At 40.5% G+C, this 17,921-nt stretch overlaps 2 protein-coding genes across 2 annotated transcripts; one reads left to right on the top strand and one right to left on the bottom strand.

The window, feature by feature from the left end:
* Positions 1-645: 645 nt before the first annotated feature.
* Positions 646-5,793, top strand: OPT4 (oligopeptide transporter 4). The gene is made up of 6 exons (XM_079060296.1): positions 646-1,203; positions 1,315-1,412; positions 3,700-4,263; positions 4,361-4,613; positions 4,697-4,879; positions 4,956-5,793. Exons 1-6 carry the CDS (start codon positions 697-699, stop codon positions 5,568-5,570), a joined length of 2,220 nt encoding a protein of 739 aa, XP_078916422.1. The 5' UTR covers positions 646-696; the 3' UTR covers positions 5,571-5,793.
* Positions 5,794-8,900: 3,107 nt separating this feature from the next.
* LOC145127583 (uncharacterized) lies at positions 8,901-10,055 on the bottom strand. Its single transcript, XM_079062753.1, has one exon. It carries the CDS (start codon positions 10,053-10,055, stop codon positions 8,901-8,903), a length of 1,155 nt encoding a protein of 384 aa, XP_078918879.1.
* Between the last annotated feature and the right edge of the window lie 7,866 nt (positions 10,056-17,921).

The following is a 17,921-nucleotide window of genomic DNA, read 5'->3' as shown; positions in this document are numbered from 1 at the left end:
GTCATGTTGTAGATGAAGATATAAACAATATCGAAAGATATAATGATGTAAGGAAAGACGGATACATGAAGACTGGAAATACCCTTTGAGCGAGGGGCAGGTGAGGCAATTTAACAAACTTACGAGAACGGCGTTTATAACATAGACTAGCGCGGTAATTTCCCCAAACCACGGGATGGTTTTTATTAAATTTTCAAAAGTTGACCAAACATGCGATTTTTACCAAATTTTAAGGACCAATTATGTATTTTCCTCTTAAAATTATATATTAAATTGTGAAGGTGATATTACTCTTTTGTTTATTTTTATTTATGTATCGTTGTATATATGTTAATTGATAGGCCGGAGTCGTGAAACTTTATAAATTAAAATAATTCTAAAACAAAAATCTAACAATTTATAAACGTTAAAGATCATGAAAGTAAAATGACCATAACGTCTTTCACGTGCAATACAAATATTGAAACGAGTTAACAGCATTCATTTCAGAAACTATTAAAGAAAAATAATCATAGTCTTTAAGAATAAATTTGCATATATTATTTACTTAAAGGTTAAAAATCATGAGTATGACCAATAAAGTCAACTCATTTATGCTATACTCATAATAATGCGTTCAACTCATGATTATATATAAGCCACAAATGATACATAAAAGCTACATCCCTACCCTTTTTTCTTGCCTTCTTTCAACCCATGGGCACCGTTGATGACCAGAAAACATATTCACCCACAGACATCGCCGGCGATGACGATGACGTCTCTCCCATTGAAGAAGTCCGGCTGACTGTAACAAACACCGACGACCCAACACTGCCGGTATGGACATTCAGGATGTGGTTCTTGGGCTTGATCTCATGTGCCCTATTGTCTTTCTTTAACCAGTTCTTTTCTTTCCGAACTGAACCACTAGTCATCACCCAAATTACAGTCCAAGTCGCCACCCTACCCATTGGTAACTTCATGGCGGCGGTTCTGCCGGAGACCAAGTTCCGGCTGCCTGGTTTTGGAGCCAAATCGTTCTCTTTTAACCCGGGTCCTTTTAACATGAAGGAGCATGTTCTTATTTCCATCTTTGCTAATGCCGGAAGTGCTTTTGGAAACGGATCACCTTATGCTGTCGGCATTGTCACGATTATCAAGGCTTTTTATCACCGGAATATTTCTTTTTTGGCTGGGTGGCTGCTAATCATTACTACACAGGTAACGCGCGTATACCAAATGTAACTGTAACGAAACTGTATTTACAAATTCTCCGGTGAACTTTAATAGTGATTTTCCGGCGAGTTTAGTAATTTGATGGTGGTTGAGCAGGTATTAGGGTACGGATGGGCCGGATTGTTGAGGAAATACGTGGTGGAGCCGGCTCATATGTGGTGGCCGGGGACTCTTGTTCAGGTCTCCCTTTTCCGGTATGACATTCATTTAATTTATTGCCTTCCAAATTTAATTAAATTTATATTTGTCTTCAATATAAATAACCGTTACATTCCATTTGGTCAAGAATGTTTGACTAACGAGATTCTACATTCATGCACAAAAGATATTTATCGTTTTTAAAAAGTCTTTTGATTGAACAATTACCATCTTTGATTATGAAAGTGATTAATTATTGAGAGCGACCGAATTAAATGTGTTATTTATTTTGTATTTTAATCTTCTAGAAAATTAAAAACATTTTTTTCATTTTTGTAATTGATCTATTGTATATTTTTTAGCAGAATTCCAATAAAATTATCCTTTTGCTGTTCATAAAAAAATCTATGTTATATGATTATTCTTTTAGTTTGGATGTTGGTCGCTCTCAATACTTATTCACTTTATAAAAGATGTTAATTGATCAATTAGTGGCTTTTTTTTTTTTTTAATTGTATGAAGTTATTAAATATGTTTTTAACCATTTAATGTTACAAATTTATCATATTCTACTATTTATGTAAATACTAAACATGGAAATATATAAATTATGGTAAATTTGTTATATTAATGATTAAAATATTACATAAAATGGTAAAAGATTTTAGTTTGTTATTGTAAATTGATAAAAAGGAAGGTTGAAAATTTAATATAATACTAAAAGTATTTATATGTATTTTTATTTTTTTAGTTGACTCGTTCAACGATATGGTTATATATTCAGAAGTATTCAGAACAAATAGTTAAAGCACCGTATGAATGATAAAATTTTATATAGTATCTGCTGCCATACTTTTGTTTTCCTCAATCTGAAACGTATTTTATAGAGGAATTCTATTACCATGAAACAAGCTATATATACATTGGTATTAATGCACTTACAACTATTTTATATAGGATAATGATCAACAAGTTCAAAAGATATATACTAGACATATATTCTAAATGCATTATCTTTGTAACATCCCTTTGTCAAATCAATTTTATGTGCACTTATGATATAAAGTGGTGCATAAAGCTCTGATTGATCGAACCAATAAACCTGAAAAACAAGACCAAATTAACAAGAAAAAAAAGGCACTATTTTAAAACGGATAAATTCTGAACTACAGTAAAACTAATACCAAACCGGTTTAGATTTGCTTGGTTCATAACATATTCATGTTTCAAGTTATACGGATATTAATTTGCAGTTAAGTTACATATAATTATTCTTTAATTTTTTCACTCTCATGCAGTCCAAAAAAATGGCTTTAATTGTAAATTAAATTATATACAAAGAAGTCAAATACAGCTACCGTTTTTAGCCACTTGACCCATAATCATCGATGATGTAACCCATAAGTCATCGATGATGGCTAAATTGATTGACTAGAGATTCTCCACTCTCTGTCATGCATATCCACTATCCGATTAGATTTTCATATAATATATAATCAAGATTCAAAAGAATTATAAATCCTAATATGCTAAAACACTAAACATATACGTGACGTTATGCTTTTATTTATAATTATATATCTCGACTAATTACTAAACAAAACTTTATTAAATATATTAAAAAAAGGCTATCTTATTTGGCAAACTGAACTTTGTAATATAAATTTTTTGTGGAGTTCCTTTTTTTTACAACATATACTTTTCACTTTATTTGTAAGCTTTTTTACAATTATAATAATATTTTTATTTTTTGTCAGAAAACAAATATTACTGTATTAATTACTAAAATATGTGGATATATAAGTTTTTGATTAGTTATGTTTGTGTTAATTTGACACAACAAATAAAAATAATAATAATAATGAAGAACAAAAACATTTTGAGTAAATTACACGAATGATCCTTATGGTTTGGGGTAATTTATACGTTTGGTCTCTAATTTATTTTTTTAACTCAGAAAGTCTCTACTATTTGTTTTTGTTGTGTGTTTGGTCCCTTGTCTTACCAAAAAGACTATTTTGACTTTGATTTTTTAATTTATTTAAATAAGATAGGTTAGGTAATGTACGGTGAGGTAGAGGTGGGGTTGGGGTGTGTTTATTTAAATAAATTAAAAAATCAAAGGTAAAATAGTCTTTTTTTAGGTAATACAGAGACCAAATACGCAATAAAAACAAACAGTAAAGACCTTCCAAATTAAAAAATATAAGTTAGAGACCAAACTTTCAAATTACCCGGACCATAGGACCATTTGTGTAGTTTACTCAAAGCTTTTTAATTGCTATTGATGCTCTAAATAAAGAACCTCTAAATTACAATGTCTGATTCATATTCGTTTCGCAGGGCTTTGCATGAAAAGGACGACCAACGCATGACACGTGCAAAGTTCTTCCTAATTGCTCTAATTTGCAGCTTTTCATGGTACTTAATCCCGGGATACTTCTTTTCAACTCTCTCAAGCATCTCATGGGTTTGCTGGGCGTTTTCCGATTCAGTCACCGCTCAACAACTAGGATCCGGCATGCGAGGTCTTGGACTCGGAGCTATAACCCTTGACTGGTCTGTTGCAGCGTCTTTCTTGTTCAGCCCTCTAATCAGCCCCTTCTTTGCCATCGTCAATGTCCTTCTGGGATATGCACTGATCATCTATGTCGTTATGCCATTGTCTTACTGGGGTGTCGACCTTTATGGTGCTCGTAGATTCCCTATATTCTCCTCACACTTGTTTACAGCCGAGGGTCAAAAGTATAACATATCCGCCATTGTTAATGATAAGTTTGAGATAGACATGGCGAAGTATGAAGAACAAGGAAGGATTCATATGAGCACGTTTTTTGCTCTCACTTATGGTTTTGGATTTGCATCCATTGCATCCACTCTAACCCATGTGGGCTTCTTTTATGGAAGGTGAGGAATGGTTTCGATTTCTTGATCATTAGAAGTAGTAAATATTCTTGTATAAAACATGTGTAATCGTGTATGTTTTGTAATCATAAACTTTCAGGGAAATATACGATAGGTTTCGAGCTTCATACAAGGAGAAAGAAGATATACACACTCGACTCATGAAGAGATACAAGGACATACCCAACTGGTGGTTCCATTTGTTGCTATTAGTAACACTCGTAGTCTCTCTTCTACTTTGCACTGTTTTAAATGATCAAATTCAGATGCCATGGTGGGGACTCATATTTGCGTCTGTAATCGCCTTCATTTTCACCCTCCCAATAAGCATCATAACTGCCACCACAAATCAGGTTAACATCTTTGTATACATACTATTCATTTTGCTTCTTAAAAACATATAAAAAACGTAACATTTTGTTATATATTAACATAGACACCAGGGCTAAACATCATAACGGAGTACATTATGGGGGTTATATTGCCTGGAAGACCGATAGCCAATGTATGCTTCAAGGTTTATGGTTATATGAGTATGACACAAGCTATTTCGTTTCTAAGTGATTTCAAGCTTGGACATTACATGAAGATTCCTCCTAGATCAATGTTTTTGGTTCAGGTAATGCATGTTGATATAATTACAACAGTTCGATGTTTTTTAGTTAAAAACTAACCAACTTCTTGTTGAACATTAGTTTATAGGAACTATTTTTGCGGGAACTATAAACCTTGTTGTGGCAGTGTGGCTGCTAGACTCGATAGAAAATATCTGTCAGGATGAACTTCTTCCATTAGATAGTCCATGGACATGTCCAGGAGATAGAGTCTTTTTTGATGCATCAGTGATATGGGGATTAGTGGGACCTAAACGTATCTTCGGGACTCTTGGAAATTACAGTTCGATGAACTGGTTCTTTCTCGGAGGTGCATTAGGACCCATCATCGTTTGGCTGTTTTACAAGGCGTTTCCTAAACAAACTTGGCTTCCGTTGGTAAACCTGCCGGTGATTTTAGGAGCAACAGGTGCCATGCCACCGGCGACACCAGTTAACTTCAATTCGTGGATTCTAATCGGGATTGTTTTCAACTATTTTGTTTTCCGGTACCGGAAAAAATGGTGGCAGAGGTATAATTATATTCTCTCGGCTGCACTGGACGCCGGTGTAGCTTTCATGGCGGTGTTGCTTTATTTCTCGGTGGGACTTGAAGACAAAGGAGTGAGTTGGTGGGGTACTGAAGGTGAACACTGTGAATTGGCGACTTGTCCAACAGCGAAAGGGATTAATGTACAAGGGTGTCCAGTTAATTAACCGATGGTAGTATATTGGTGTTCGGGGCAATGCCGGAAACATTTATACCATATTAATAGTTTGCTGTTAAACCATAGATATGATGGAATGTAAAAAATTCAGAAGGTTAGGCACTTAGGCATCATGAGGCTATCATGATTTATTTGTTGGGTTATGAATGTTAAGTTTTATAAAAGCGTGAATTTATCATCTTATAATGCAATTTAGAGAAGTTATTGTTTTAGGGATGTTCGACGGAATTTGAATTTTTATTAGTTTGAATTTTTAAAAGTTGTTGGGTTGGAACTATAGAATTGTTGTGTTAGATCATAAAAATGACCATTTTATTAAACCTTTATGTATGATTTTTTGTTGAATTAAATGTTTATGTTTTAAAAAAATAATAGAAATTTTTCTTTAATAATTATAAAAAGGTATAAACACCATACAAAATCCAAATCAAACATAAATACTTTCAAATCCATACTAAAATCCAAATAAAATCCTACAAAATCCAAATCATACTAAAATATTTTCAAATCCAAAACACCAAGTGAGGACTGGGTTTTGGACCAATCAACTAGATTCCCAGTTATGGACTATGATCCAATTTTTAATTGGGATTTTCTTTGGTTGGTTAGTGTGGGGATTCTCCAGTTCAGCAATCCAAGTATCTATTGACTGAAAGCAGATTGAGGTGAGTTTGCTCACTATACTGTAGCACACTAGGATATGTTATGTGCTTGTAGTCTTTGTGAATCCTGATGTATGTGCTGTATGCATGTGTGTCTGTTTGCTATATGTATGTGGGGTAAAATAGACCCGGTATAACCTTGAGCTGGCATATAAGTTGAAATAGAATCGGGGGTGAAATATACCCAGAACAGCCTTGAGCTGGCATATATGTATGGTATGAGGTATTTTGCGGAACTCACTAAACTTCGTGCTTATGGTTTTCAGTTTCTGTTTGAGGTACTTCCGGATCAAAGGGGAAAAGCTTGAGATGATCGCATCACATACACCATGACTTTTCACTTACTTGACTCAAATATGTTTTGGATGATTATAAATACATTATGATTTCTGTTTGGTTTTACTAAACATGTTTGGTTGATGTTTTAATTAATATGAAAATAAAAAATTTGGTTTTAAATTTTGGGACGTTACAAGTTGGTATTAGAGTCTTGGTTTGCGGGATTCAGGGATACTCTCGGGTATGTCTGAACTCAAACTAAGGGTTTGGGCAAATTTTCATAAAAAGAAATGCTTTATAAAAATGAGTTTTCTAATAAAATAAGGGGTATGGTGCATGCAATTGGTCGAGCTCAATTAAGTTTTCCCAAAATACCCATACATGTTTTGTGTTATGCTTTGAATTTAGAATCTGTGAATCGCATGCTAGATTAGGGCTAAGGATCTACTCAGGATTCGCATTATAGAATGTTAGGAGAGAAGCCTTCACATGCCTACTATATGAGTTTGTAGAGTTGCATGCTAGTACTGATCAGTCAGTGATAGGTTGGCCTATTTAGGTTATCCCTTGATTCTGATTACTCAATGCTCGAATGTTGCTTGCTTTGTGCTTTTAGGAGTTTCCATTAACATCAGCTAACTATTAAGTGAATACGCTAAATTATATATTACGGAGATTAGATAATTTTAGAAGGATAGGTTCAACCCTATTGCGCATCTCTTGTTTGAGTTCAACCGTTGTAGTGTGAGACCTTTCATTCGAAGAATTATCTGGTGTCGGTGGCATGTAATTGTATTTGTAAGCTAGTTAGAGGGTGTTAGGGGAGTTCATTCTACAGCTGATGGCGGAGAGTGGTGTGGTGGTAGCCGTAGGAAAACCTAGTAGATGATTCGGTGTCGGAAGCCTTGTTTTGTTGAGGGCTATTTGGATTGTTAGGGAAGTGACTTGGGGGATTTGGGGCGATCCTTGAGGAAAGTACGGATAGATGTGGAAGGTAGTATGGGCCCGTACTACTGGAAGCAGAGGATCCGTACTCGAGTTAAGGAGAGTCACGAAGATACTAGGAAACTTGTAGACCATGGAATTCTTTGAGTATGTTCTGATGGTTTATATGGTTTATTTTCAGTATGGTAATCACTCGAGGAGGTTCTGGTAGCGACTCTGGTGTCGACAGTGGCGGAGATAGGAATTTTTATACAGGGGTATAAAAATTATCAAATTCAAAATAGTAATTGTCAAGATTCAAAATAATATTTTCAAAGAGTTTCTAAACATTTGAAGTCGTAAATCGGAAAAACATAAGTTAAGCAAAAATTACAACTGAATCTGTCGATTCGTCATATCTTGAAATCGATCAATGATATCGTCATCTAGAACTTGTCGAAACACATCCTTCTCAATAAAAGTGTCTAAAGAATCGTTTAAAAGTTGATCACCCATCCTATTCCGCAACTTATTTTTGACATATGTCATTTCAAAAAACATTCTCTCTACATTTACAGTAGCAACTGGAAGAATCAACATTACTTGATAAGTAAAAACACCAATGGATAAGCCACATGTCTATTTGTATTAACAAGCTTCATCGAAAGGGAAGTAACGTCATGGATATTTTGGAACTCAACATCTTTTTTCACATCATTTATGAAGATATCAAGTTGACAATCAAGAGTCATCGAATCTATGCTTGAAAATTCAAAAGGATAGAGAGTAGCAAGTTTGAGTAATTTATCTTTGTCAAAAGAAGAGAAGCTGTTTTTGGGACTTAAGCAAGTCATGCATGTAAGCAAATCCATATTCACTTCATTAAATCAGTCATCTAGTTCTTGACGTAATAAGTCAATTAATCCAATAAACACTTCAACTCGGAAATGATGAATATTTGTTGCTTGTTGGACAAAACGCTTTGACCTTCCTTGAGGGATATACTGATATTCCATATTCGGAACAACAATGTCATACTTATTACACAATGATGTGACTTTATTCATGTGGTTATCCCATCCAAGATCCCTCATATTTTGCAAAACTCCTTTAGTCACCGAAACAAGTCTCATAGCACTAACAATGTCTTGATCTTTTCTTTGCAAAGTAAATGACAAATAATTAGTGTATCCAAGTATAGTAGACATTAGTTGTGCCACAAAGATAAAATTAAATGACTCTAGTGAGTACAAAATACCTTGGGCTTTTGCTTTATCATCCGAATTTGAACCATTCTTTCAGATCTTCACAAGTACTTCAATAATTGTAGGGAACAAGCTGATCACATTTAAAATAGTTTTGTAGTGAGATCCCCAACGGGTTTGACCGGGTCTCTTCAAACTAAGTTCTTGTTTTAACCATGTTCATGTTTTAATTTCACTCGTTTCTAATGCTTAAGCTACGTTTTGAGCTTGAATTTCTCGAATCATTTCTCTCCTCTTACAAGAAACTCCAACAACATTTAACAATGCTGTAAGTATATCAAAAAGCCAAGCACAATCACTATTCTTTTTAGCCATTGCGACGAGTGTTAGTTGAAGTTCATGAGTAAAACAATGAACATAGTAAGCACTAGGAGTTTCAGCATGAATTAAAGTCTTTAGGCCATTTATCTCACCCTTCATGTTGCTAGCCCCATCATATCCTTCTCCTCTAATCATAGATGGACTTAAAGAATGTTTAACAAGTAAACTAATAATTGCATTTTTCATAGTCAATGCAGTGGTGTCTCTAACATGAACAAGTCCAAGAAACCTATCAACTATTATTGCCGTATTTTGTTCGACATAACGCAAACAAAGAGGTAGTTGTTCCTTTGGGGACACGTCACTTGATTCATCAGCCAAGATAGCAAAGTAGTCATCACCGATGTCATGTATAATTCGCTTAGTAGTTTCTTTAACACGACAATTAATAATTTCTTTTTGAATCATGGGAGATGTTAATTGGCAATTACCCGGAGCATTTTCAAGTATGATATTTGACACATCTTCATTATGTGTTTTTAGCCACTTCAAAAGTTCAAGAAAATTTCCTCTGTTAATAGATTCCTCATTTTCTCTATGCCCACGAAATGCCAATCCTTGTCGTAACAGATAAGATAAACAAGAAATTGAAACTTTCAATCGAATTTTGTACACACTTTGAACCGCTTCATTTGCATTACCAAAAGCAACATGTATTGATTTCTTTTTACCATCTCTTAAATTCACATAATTCTCTAAAGCAAGGTTGTGAGCACTTTTAAGTCCACCAACATGTTTTTGGAATCTATCTGGTTTATTCCATGATCGAAATCCGCCATTGACAAATGCATCTCCACCTACATTAGCTTCAACTTCATTCTTAAACAAGTAACAAACAAAACAAAAGGTCGCATCTTTGTAAACACTATATTCAAGCCAATCCCATTTTTTATACCAAGAAATGTTAAACCGACGTGGACCTCCAATGTCTCTTGTAGGAAAGGCATAAGTTTTTGGTTGACAAGGTTTTTTAAGAATGTATGCTCTCCTAACAGCATTTCGTTGATTTTGAGGATAATCCATAATGTTTTTTCTTTTTCCCGGATCATGAGGAAGAAGTTCAACATCATAAACTAATCATCATCCTCTAATGATACAGTACTAGCATTTGAACCATCCAAATTTGAATCAATTGGTGAAGAACATTGAGTGTCTTGAAATTTCATCTTTTTTAACATAAATTGTCGAAGATCGGGTTTTTTTCCCTTCGATTTTTTTGATATGGGTGGATTATTGATTATTTTAAACAAACCCTAGCATATAAAATTAAGAAAATCAATATTCAATAAGCAATAATCAATAACAGAAACATTTATGACACAAATTAAAATCATATTCCTAAATATAATTTTCTGAAAGCATAAAACAGAAAATAATTTTAAAAAACATAAGAAGCAAAATGTAACGCCCGGTTCTCGGTAAGTATTTTAAATTTAAAGATTTAATGTTTTTACACTAGGACTCGGCGAGTCGGAGGCCCAACTCGTCGAGTAGACAAGACTTTGGACGCGGATTTTAAACAACCAACTCGACGAGTCGGGAGCCCGGCTCGGCGAGCAGGACTATCTGGAGGAAACCCTAATATTTAGGGTTTGCACCCTATATAAACAACTTATCTTGCCCCAACCCAGCCCCCATCGTCCCTCTCACTTCCAGAAAGCCTTATCTCGTAACCCTAGAGCTTGTTGAGTGTTCTTGAGCCATTTTTGAGTATTTGGAGTTGTTTGAAGCTTGAAGGAAGAAGTGGAAGCTTGGGGGTTCTTGAAGAAGCAAGTGGATCCAGAGATTTTGCTCCATTTCCATTTTATTCAAGGTAAAAAGCTTGAAACTTGACTTATCATTTGATAGAACTTCTTTAAGACATGGATCTTGCCATTTATGGGACATTTCTAAGCCACCTTTGGGTTTGGATCATATTGTGGAGTGTTAGCTTCATATCTGGAACCATTGAGGGTTCCCATGGCATAAAGGTGCCAACTTTATGGCCATGGGAAGCCCATGCATCTTATAAACCCCATTTTATAGCCTTTTGAGCCAAAAAAAACTCATGCATGGACATCAAGTTCGTAGCTTTACGTATAAAATGGACCTTGGGAGGTCAAATCTATGACTTGGATGCATTAAGACCCACTGAAATCGACAATATAGTTTTGGACAAAGATGGACTCGGCGAGTCGTTCATGGGACTCGGCGAGCCGGGTCACAGTTTCCCCCAAACGTATTCTGGAAATGGTCTTTGGTTGAGTTGAAGGAAAACTCAGCGTGTTGGGGTTTGTTATGGACTTGAAGATCGAAGGACTCGACGAGTGAAAGGAGGAACTCAGCGAGTTCAAGGCAATGTCCCAACCACATGAAGACAGACTCAACGAGTTCAAGGAGAACTCGGCGAGTCATAGACTAAACACCTTCACGCAGATGAAGATGAACTCGACGAGTCCAAGGATGAACTCGTCGAGTCAGTTGAAGAAGGTCCCGATGTTTTGTTGAAGGCGAACTCGTCGAGCTTTTGCTAGACTCGACGAGTAGGGATGGGGTTGTAGCACTTCGTGGACATGGGGACTCGACGAGTTGGTGGACCAACTCGGCGAGTCTAGTCAACCAGATGTTCACTTTGACCAGGGTTCTGACCTTGACTTTGACTTGGACTTGAGTTGACCCTTGTAGGGGTTATGAGTGTGAAATGGTAATTTAAAAATATTGTTGTGTAGGGATTGAGGAGTTGAGAATATTTGATTTTCATACCGAGGACAATGCAAACACTACACGACATCGAAGTGAGTTACCTTCCAGTAGCGGTGGGTCTACGGCCACAATGTCGGCCCACTAGTAGGAATTGTTTATAGATGATTGTCTTTGTGATAATTATCTAGGTCTGCTACTACCTGATGTGTTTTATGTGCTAGCATGATATGTTGTATGTGTTATTGGTAGTAGGAGGAAAGTAGTCCCCGAGTACGGTCGTTAGGACCGAAGGGTAGGTCGGCACCCCAGATATGCCTGATAGTATGTTTATGTTATGCTTTGTGTGGTAGTAGTAGGGGTGAAATAGTCCCCGTAGCCGGTTGAAATAAACCGGAGGGTAGATCAGCACCCCAGAACTGCTTGACAAGGGTAGGTCAGCATCCCAGAACTGCTTGACATGGGTAGGTCAGCACCCCAGAACTGCTTGGCATGGGTAGGTCAGCACCCCAGAACTGCTTGACATGGGTAAGTCATGAACCCCAGAATTTCCCGACAGTATGTATGTTGTAGGGTATGTGGTATGATGGGGGAACTCACTAAGCTTTGTGCTTACGGTTTTCAGTTTTGGTTTCAGGTACCTCTTCATCGAAGGGGAAGGAGCCGGCACGGTAGCTGCGCATCGCACACACATGATTTCCACATTTTGAGATTCATGGGATTTGTACTCTGACACTATTACTACTTTCTGTTACGATTTTGAGACATGTGATTATGATTTTGGGACAGGGCTAGGGATTGGTGGGAGTCAGTTGGTGATTCCTTGGGAGCCTCAGCCGTTGAGGCTATGACCAGGTCAGACTTTGTGACCAGCTTCAGGGTTGATTTTGCGCTGGCGGTGGAGCTTCAGCAGTTGGCCAGGGAGTTTCTCGACATGAGGCAGACTACAGAGACAGTGGCGGAGATTACCGCCAAGTTCCAGGAGAGGGCCTTGTTGGTGCCTCAGTATGCGAGGGATGAAGAGATGCGGAAGACCCGTTATCATGAAATGTTGAGAGCGGACATTCGGGAGCACGTCAGCTACTCAGCATGTCCGACCCTGTATTCTATGATTGCCAGGGCGAGGGAGATTGATTTGGATCACCTCAGAAAGAGGAAGGCAGAGGAAGGACAGGTTACTGGGGCTTCGGGGAAGAATCCCAAGGGATTCGACTCTAGGTCGAAGGGCCAGCCGGGCCATAGCCGCTGCAAGAAATGCGGCAAGCCGCATGAGGGAGCTTGTAGACTGGGATCATCAGGCTGCTATAAGTGCGGAAAGACTGGGCACTTTGGTAGGGATTGTACTGCCCCTACCCCCACCTTTCAGACATCAGACCTGATCTGCTTTCATTGCAATCAGAAGGGCCACAAAAAGGCCAACTGCCCGAGATTGACAGCAGCAGCAGCGCCGTTAGCAGCACCAGCTCCAGCGACCCTACGGATCACTGGTGGCCGGCAGGGCAAGTCGAAGGCTCCAGTGGTGAGGAGCTGAGCCTTCCAGTTGACTACCGAGGTGGCACGCACCGCACCCAATGTGGTGACGGGCATGATTTCTTCTCCCTAGCTTGTATTATATGTTGTTTATGATATTTATGTGCTATGTTATGTGTTTTGTTTAGGATCGTTCCATGTGAACGGTATTCCAGTTCAGGTGTTGTTCGATTCGGGTGCTACCCGATCATTTGTCTCTCTTGCACTTAGACAGAGGTTCCTTGAGTCTTCGGGCATGTTGGATTGCCCTCTAGAGGTCGAGATTGCTGACGACCAATCAGTTCGAGCATCGGAGGTTTTCAGATATTGTGTTTTGAGGTTGTTCGAGGAGCGCTATCTGGTAGACTTGGTTCCCATACCATTGCGTGGGAACAAGTTCATCATCGGTATGGATTGGTTGAGTCGTAATGGGGCTGTGATTGACTGCACGCAGCAGTTAGTACGTGTCAGGACCCCAAGTGGGGGAGATCTGGTGATTCAGGGCGAGAGGCCACAACGTGGACCAGTTTTATGCTCAGCAGCGAGGGCTAGGCGCTACCTTCAGCAGGGTTGCACCGGATATGTCACCTACGTCATGGATACCCGGGAGGAGGGTAAGGCGACTGTGGGTGATGTGCCGGTGTTGCGAGAATACCCGGATGTGTTTCCAGAGGAGTTGTCTGGGATACCTCCGGAGAGAGAGGTGGAGTTTAGGATCGACCTGGTTCCTGGTGCGGCCCCGATAGCCAAGGCACTGTATCGGTTGGCTCCTCCCGAGATGCAGGAGTTGTCTACACAGCTGCAGGAGCTGTTAGACAAGGGATTCATCAGACCGAGCAGTTCACCCTGGGGAGCCCTGATTCTGTTCGTGAAGAAGAAGGATGGGTCGTATCGGATGTGTATAGATTACCGGGAGCTGAACAAGGTAACGGTGAAGAACCGTTACCCACTCCTGAGGATTGATGATCTCTTTGACCAGCTACAGGGGCATCTTGGTTTTACAAGATAGATTTACGTTCAGGCTACCATCAGATGAGGGTCAGAGACGAGGATGTACATAAAACTGTGTTTCAGACTCGCTATGGCCACTATGAGTTCATGGTGATGCCCTTCGGGCTCACCAATGCTCCTGCCTCGTTCATGGACCTCATGAACCGCATATGCAGATCGATGATGGATCGGTCTGTGATAGTTTTCATCGATGACATCTTGGTTTACTCCAAGACAAAGCAGCAGCACGAGGAGCACTTGCGAGAGGTGTTGGATACCTTGAGGAAGGAGAGCTTGTATGCCAAGTTCTCCAAGTGTGAGTTCTGGTTGCGCAAGGTGCAGTTTCTTGGGCACCTTGTCAACAAGAATTGTATCTTGGTTGACCCGGCCAAAGTAGAGGCCGTGATGAGATGGGAGGTTCCGAAGTCTCCATCCGAGATTCGGAGTTTCCTGGGATTGGCAGGCTATTACCAGAGATTCATTCAGGATTTCTCCAAGATAGCCATACCCGTGACCCGGCTGACGAAGAAAGCCGTTGTTTTTCGTTGGGGGCCTGAGCAGCATGCAGCGTTTGAGACATTGAGACCGAGACTATGTAAGGCGCCGATCCTCGCCCTTCCAGAGGGCGTGGAGAATTTTGTGGTATATTGCGATGCGTCTATCTCAGGGTTGGGCGCGGTATTGATGCAGAGAGGGCATGTTATCGCTTACGCTTCGAGGCAGCTGAAGCCTCACGAGGCGAACTACCCGATGCACGATTTGGAGTTGGGGGCGATTGTCTTCGCCCTCAAGCTTTGGCGACACTACCTCTATGGGGTCCATTGTACCATTTACGCGGATCACAAGAGTCTGAGGTACCTCATGGACCAGCCGAATCTGAACATGAGGCAGCGTCGGTGGCTAGATGTGGTGAAGGATTACGATGGTGAGATCCTCTACCACCCTGGGAAGGCCAATGTGGTGGTTGATGCTCTTAGCCGCAAGGGTGCCCCAATCAGAGACGTTTGTTTGCGGATGACAGTGATGACTCCGCTTCTTGAGCAGATCCGAGAGGCCCAGCAGGAGGCTATGAAGGAGGAACATCGGAAGAGCGAGCGTATTGTGGGATAGGTTTCCTCCTTCGACTACGATAGCCGTGGGTTGTTGACACTACATCGTAGGGTGTGGGTTCCCTATCATGGGGGTGCGCGTCAGGTTCTGATGGAGGAGGCGCACAAATCCAGGTTTTCTATTCATCCCGGGGCGACGAAGATGGATAGAGATCTTCGCCCTGATTACTGGTGGCCCTGCATGAAGTGAGACGTAGCACGGTACGTAGAGCGGTGCTTGACCTGCAGGAAGGTCAAGGCCGAGCACCAGTGGCCACATGGCAAGATGCAGCCGCTAGATATTCCCATGTGGAAATGGGAAGATATTACCATGGATTTCATCACCAAGAGTGGATTCCATATGGGTCATCCTGGATCGGTTGACCAAGAGTGCCCATTTCATACCGATCCAGGAGAGCATTTCGGCCGAGAAGCTGGCCGATATCTACATCCGAGAGGTTGTAGCTCGACACGGAGTGCCAATCTCCGCGATTTCTGACAGAGATGTACGGTTCCCTTCTAGATTCTGGAAGAAATTCCACGACGAGTTGGGTACTCGTCTGCACTTTAGCACCGCTTTTCACCCGTAGACGGATGGTCAGAGCGAGCGGACCATCCAGAATTTGGAGGATATCTTGCGGGCATGTGTCTTAGACTTTGGTGGTAGCCGGGATACCTATCTTCCATTAGCTGAGTTCTCCTACAACAACAGCTACCACACGAGTATCGATCGTCCTGCCTTCAAGATGTTATACGGGAGGAAGTGCAGGACCCCGATTTGCTAGGGTGAGGTTGGGCAGAGAGTCATGGGGAGTACCGAAGTGGTACTCAAGACTACGGAGAGGACCCAACAGGTCAGGAGCAGGCTTCAGACTGCTCAGAGTCGGCAGAAAAGTTATGCCGACAAGTGTCGTTCGGACCTGGAGTTCCAGGTCGGGGATATGGTCCTCCTGAAGGTGTCACCGTGGAAAGGTGTCATCCGGTTCAGGAAGCGGGGCAAGTTGAGCCCCAGGTACATCGATCCTTTTAGTGTTGCAGCCCGGGTGGGCAAGGTGGCGTATAGGATGGATCTGCCAGCCAAGCTTAGCCAGATTCATAGTACCTTTCACGTCTCCTAGCTACGGAAGTGTCTGGTAGACGACTCTGCAGTGGTACCTTTGGAGGACATTCAGGTGGATGATCGTCTGAACTACATTAAGCGACCAGTAGCTATCCTCGATAGGAAGTCGAAGGATCTGAGGAACAAGAGGGTCGAGCTGGTGAAGGTGCAATCGCAACACCGTAAGGGCTCAGAATGGACGTGGGAGTCGGAGGACGAGATGCTGGAGCACTACCCCGAGCTTTTTCCAGATACATCAGCAGACTTCGAGGACGAAGTCTAAAATAAATGGGGGAGATTGTAACGCCCGGTTCCCGGTACGTATTTTAAATTTAAAGATTTTATGTTTTTACACTGGGACTCGGAGAGTTGGAGGCCAAACTCGTCGAGTAGACAAGACTTTGGACGCGGATTTTAAGCAACCTACTTGACGAGTCGGGAGCCCGACTCGGCGAGTAGGACTGTCTGGAGGAAACCCTAATATTTAGGGTTTGCACCCTATATAAACAACTTATCTTGCCCCAACCCAACCCCCATCGTCCCTCTCACTTCCAGAAAGCCTTATCTCGAAACCCTAGAGCTTGTTGAGTGTTCTTGAGCCATTTTTGAGTATTTAGAGTTGTTTTAAGCTTGAAGGAAGAAGTGGAAGCTTGAGGGTTCTTGATAAAGCAAGTGGATCTAGAGATTTTGCTCCATTTCCAGTTTATTCAAGGTAAAAAGCTTGAACCTTGACTTATCAGTTGATGGATCTTCTTTAAGACATGGATCTTGCCATTTTTGGGATATTTCTAAGCCACCTTTGGGTTTGGATCATATTGTGGAGTGTTAGCTTCAGATCTGGAACCATTGAGGGTTCCCATGGCATAAAGGTGCCAACTTTATGGCCATGGGAAGCCCATGCATCTTATAAACCCAATTTTAAAGCCTTTTGAGCCAAAAACCTCATGCATGGACATCAAGTTCGTAGCTTTACGTATAAAATGGACCCTAGGAGGTCAGATCTATGACTTGGATGCATTAAGACCCACTGAAATCGACTGTATAGTTTTGGACAAAGAGGGACTCGGCGAGTCTTTCATGGGACTTGGCGAGTCGGGTCACAGTTTCCCCCAAACGTCTTCTAGAAATGGTCTTTGGTTGAATTGAAGGAAAACTCAGCCTGTTGAGGTTTGTTATAGACTTGGAGATCGAAGGACTCGACGAGTGCAAGGAGGAACTCGGCGAGTTCAAGGTAATGTCCCAACCACATGAAGATGGACTCGACGAGTTCAAGGAGAACTCGGCGAGTCATAGACCAAATATCTTCACGCGGATGAAGATGAACTCGACGAGTCCAAGGATGAACTCTGCGAGTTAGTTGAAGAAGGTCCCGATGTTTTGTTGAAGGCGAACTCGTTAAGCTCTTGCTAGACTCGACGAGTAGGGACGGGGTTGTAGCACTTCGTGGACGTTGGGACTCGACGAGTTGGTGGACCAACTCGGCGAGTCTAGTCAACCAGATGTTCACTTTGACCAGGTTTTTTA

This window comes from Lactuca virosa, chromosome 7 (genome assembly GCF_052849685.1).
Source record: "Lactuca virosa cultivar CGN04683 chromosome 7, Lactuca_virosa_CGN04683_v6, whole genome shotgun sequence".
NCBI lineage: Eukaryota > Viridiplantae > Streptophyta > Magnoliopsida > Asterales > Asteraceae > Lactuca > Lactuca virosa.
The sequence above is the reverse complement of the archived record's forward strand: the minus strand, read 5'-3'. Positions and strand labels throughout refer to the sequence as shown.